This window comes from Eschscholzia californica, unplaced genomic scaffold (genome assembly GCF_041429995.1).
Source record: "Eschscholzia californica isolate CP2 unplaced genomic scaffold, dmEscCali1.0.p SCAF_5, whole genome shotgun sequence".
In the NCBI taxonomy this organism is placed as follows: domain Eukaryota; kingdom Viridiplantae; phylum Streptophyta; class Magnoliopsida; order Ranunculales; family Papaveraceae; genus Eschscholzia; species Eschscholzia californica.
Window position 1 is genome coordinate 7,436,130 of NW_028238472.1, and position 3,438 is coordinate 7,439,567.

Sequence of the window (3,438 nt, forward strand, 5' to 3'; positions counted from 1 at the left end):
ATAGAACTCAACTCTTCTTTCTCAACACTTCAATTCTTACCCATCAACCCAAAATATCAAGAAATTTTAGAATTTGGGAATTTTTATCTGTAGTTATTCTTCGATTATAAGTCGAATTAAGAACAAGTTTTTGATAATTCAGACAATTTTAGAATCTGGGTATCAATTAAAAACTAGTTTTTTGTGTGCTAAATTAAAAGATCATAATTTGTGTTTCGAAAAGATCAATGCTATTGTTGTACAAGGGTTGCATTCTTTTGAGATTTTATTCAATTCTAGACAAGAAATTCTTCTGTGTTTCTGAAAGTTTTTATTTTTGGATTTTTCAAATCATCAATAGATACAACTTGGGTATTTAATTTCAGTCCCAATTTGGTTTAGTTTGCATTTCTTTTTCGGTTTTTTTTCTCGGTTGTCAGTCGAAAATTCAACCTTTTTCTTTCTTCCAATTAACATGGGATCTGCATCACTACCACCCGGTTTCCGATTTCATCCAACTGATGATGAATTGGTGAGTTATTACTTGAAGGGGAAAGTAGAGGGACTCAAATTTGATCTTGAAGTAATCCCAGTTATCGATCTTTATAAACTCGAGCCATGGGAATTACCAGGTACTCATTTTTATCAATCTCTTTTTTTTTTTTTATCAATTTTTCGATTCTTTTCGTGTAGGCTAATTTTTTTAGTTTCAATTAGCTTAAGGATATGTTAATGAACTTTGAATTTATGACCAATTTCAGAAAAGTCTTTCCTTCCAGAACAAGATAAGGAGTGGTTTTTCTTCTGTCCACGTGACCGAAAGTACCTGAATGGATCACGAACAAATAGAGCAACAAGAATGGGATACTGGAAAGCTACAGGCAAAGATCGGAAAATAGTTTCCAAATCAGAAAATGTAACTGGTTTTAGAAAGACCCTGGTATTTTATCGTGGACGGGCACCTTCTGGTGATCGAACATCCTGGGTAATGCATGAATATCGATTAACGGATGATCTCCCTCAAGGTTCATATGGTTGTCAGGTATACATTTTGACACCTTTAGTAATTCAAAAGTTCTCTAAAAATAGCAAATTTTCAATCTCATTATCAAATTTCTGTCTCAAAACTGTAGGGAGCTTATGCTTTATGTCGAGTAGTTAAGAGGAACGAGAAAACGGGCGAAGTTCATGGAGGAGCAAAAACCAAGTGGGTTGGTTCCTCTTCTTCGACCGGATTTCAAAATGATCATTTGAGAACCTATAATGGCACTCCTTCTCAAGCTACTAACTATTATAATGGGAGTAATTATTCGAGTCCCATGACTTCGTCTTCGCCTTATGACAGTAGAATGATAGGGGAGTTGGATCCAACTTCGATTGAGACCCATGCTGCAAACAATTGGATATCGCCTGATTTAGTACTGGATTCTTTGGAGGTATTAAAATCACCCCAAAGTATTTGTAAATTGTATTCAAAATGACACTACAGATTTGATGTTTCCACAAATTTTGGTGCTCGTGTTTGTTTATTGATTTAGTCGAACATTCCTATGAATATTTGCAGGTTTACTCGCCGGGCAAAGATCTCGTGTCCGAATATTTGAACATGTCTGAGTTCTCAAACTTGAAAACTTCATGGAACCCAACTCCACCCTATTCAAACTTTATAAAGGAAATCGAACCAACTGCAGGAGTAACTCAGAACAACTATTTCTCACCTCGCGATGGAGCTATGAACTATGCCGGATTTTGTGAGGATTCAGCATTTCCAAGTACCGAAAAGAATTTGAACTCATCAATCAATGGTACGAATCTTTATCCTATCTTCGATAATGGGTTTTACTTCATAAACTTTTGTAGCTCATTTGGTGCTTTCATTTCAGGGTTTGAATCTTGGAACCTTGCAGGATCTACTCCTATTTGCAGGCAAACCAGTGGAGATGGAATTGAGCTTAGCAATTTCTGGTTGCAAGAAGAAATGACATGGTAATACTGAGAAGTACCAAGGTTCATGGGCTCAATGACGAGCAACGTCAGAGCCCAATTTCCGAGACCACCACATTTTAGCGATTGGTTTCGGAGTATACTTATCTATCTATTATGTCCAAGAAGAAAGAAATTCATATGAGATCATTTTTAACAATCTACATATGGATATAATTTCATTGTGAGAAATAATTCTGTATATTATATACAAGGGTTTGAAATCTATACCGAATACTTTGTAATGTTTCCTTGTTCCTATCTGAAATGAGTTTTGGTTCCATAAAGACGAAAATTCACTCGGCTTACATAATCTTGCAATTTTTACAATTACAGTAAGTAGTACATAATCTTCATACAAATGATGACAATCTTTTCAATATAAGCTTGCAATTTTAGGATTACAAAAGACTTGAACATCTTGTAGAGTTGTTTTCGATTCATCTCCAAACAAAGACTCTTTACCATCTTCTCTTTTAGCATACGATAAACCCAATCTAGACTTAGCTTGTCTAAGATCACCTATACCGGAATTAGTATCAGGCCCGGCAAAACCACCCATAACGGGAGCTAATGGTGGCCCGATAAGAAGTCCATCTGCACCAAATTGAGGTCCACCTCTTGCGTAATCGAAAAGAGCAGCACCACTACCACCGATTTTCGGTAGGACAATAGGTTTAAGATCATTAGTATCTTTCCAGTAAAAGAGAAATGCATCAAAGGTGTCATAATAATCATCTGTACTTCTATAACCTTCAGGACTGAAAGCTCCAAATTTGAAGGAGTTTTTCGTGTAACCTATAATAACACAAGGTCCTTTGAAATCACAACAGTTGTGGAATGAAGTTGCACTGAATCCATCAATGGAAGCAATATAGCAACATTTTAGCTCTTTTCCTGATTAAGAGTACCATAAAAAGAAAAACAGAATTTGATGGTCAGAAATAAGAATATATTGCAATCAATTCTTACATATCTTCATTGAAAGTAGAGATAGAGAGAGAGAGAGAGGTGACCTTTTAAGAAAGTTTTGTTGAGTAAAGATGGTGAGAAGGGAAGATCAATTTGGTGGTAATTTGGCTTTGGTCTTTCTTCACTTGTCTTACTTTTGTTCCAGTCAAATAAGCTTGATGGGTTCTTCCATTTGAACCTTAAGGAGATGGAATTGGATAAACAAGCCATTGACAGCCCAGTACTCTCTCTCTCTCTCTCTCTCTCTCTCACCCACAGAGTAGTAGAACAGCTTATCTTTTGATTTCCTTGAGTTTACACGTGTCAGTTTCACATTAGTTAATATTGTTAGCATTGCTGATGAGCCCAAAAATTCTATTTTCCCTCCGGCTGACGTGGTGACGCCTAAAAAACACGTGGAGCAAATAGAGAGAAAATATTCCCAAATTAGACATTGCAACGTCAGCCGGAGGGAGGAATAGAATTTCTGAAATGAGCCTCTCTCATACTGAGATTGCAATTCTC

At 36.2% G+C, this 3,438-nt stretch overlaps 2 protein-coding genes across 2 annotated transcripts; one reads left to right on the top strand and one right to left on the bottom strand.

The window, feature by feature from the left end:
- On the top strand, positions 1 to 2,292 carry LOC147536706 (NAC domain-containing protein 71-like). The gene is made up of 5 exons (XM_086641908.1): positions 1 to 611; positions 741 to 1,021; positions 1,113 to 1,415; positions 1,544 to 1,784; positions 1,863 to 2,292. The coding sequence occupies exons 1-5, from the start codon at positions 455 to 457 to the stop codon at positions 1,967 to 1,969; spliced, it is 1,089 nt and encodes a 362-aa protein (XP_086498034.1). The 5' UTR covers positions 1 to 454; the 3' UTR covers positions 1,970 to 2,292.
- On the bottom strand, positions 2,222 to 3,184 carry LOC147536707 (TLDc domain protein). Its single transcript, XM_086641909.1, has 2 exons — positions 2,979 to 3,184; positions 2,222 to 2,859 (listed from the first exon to the last, which is right to left on the bottom strand). The coding sequence occupies exons 1-2, from the start codon at positions 3,142 to 3,144 to the stop codon at positions 2,339 to 2,341; spliced, it is 687 nt and encodes a 228-aa protein (XP_086498035.1). The 5' UTR covers positions 3,145 to 3,184; the 3' UTR covers positions 2,222 to 2,338.
- Positions 3,185 to 3,438: the final 254 nt, after the last annotated feature.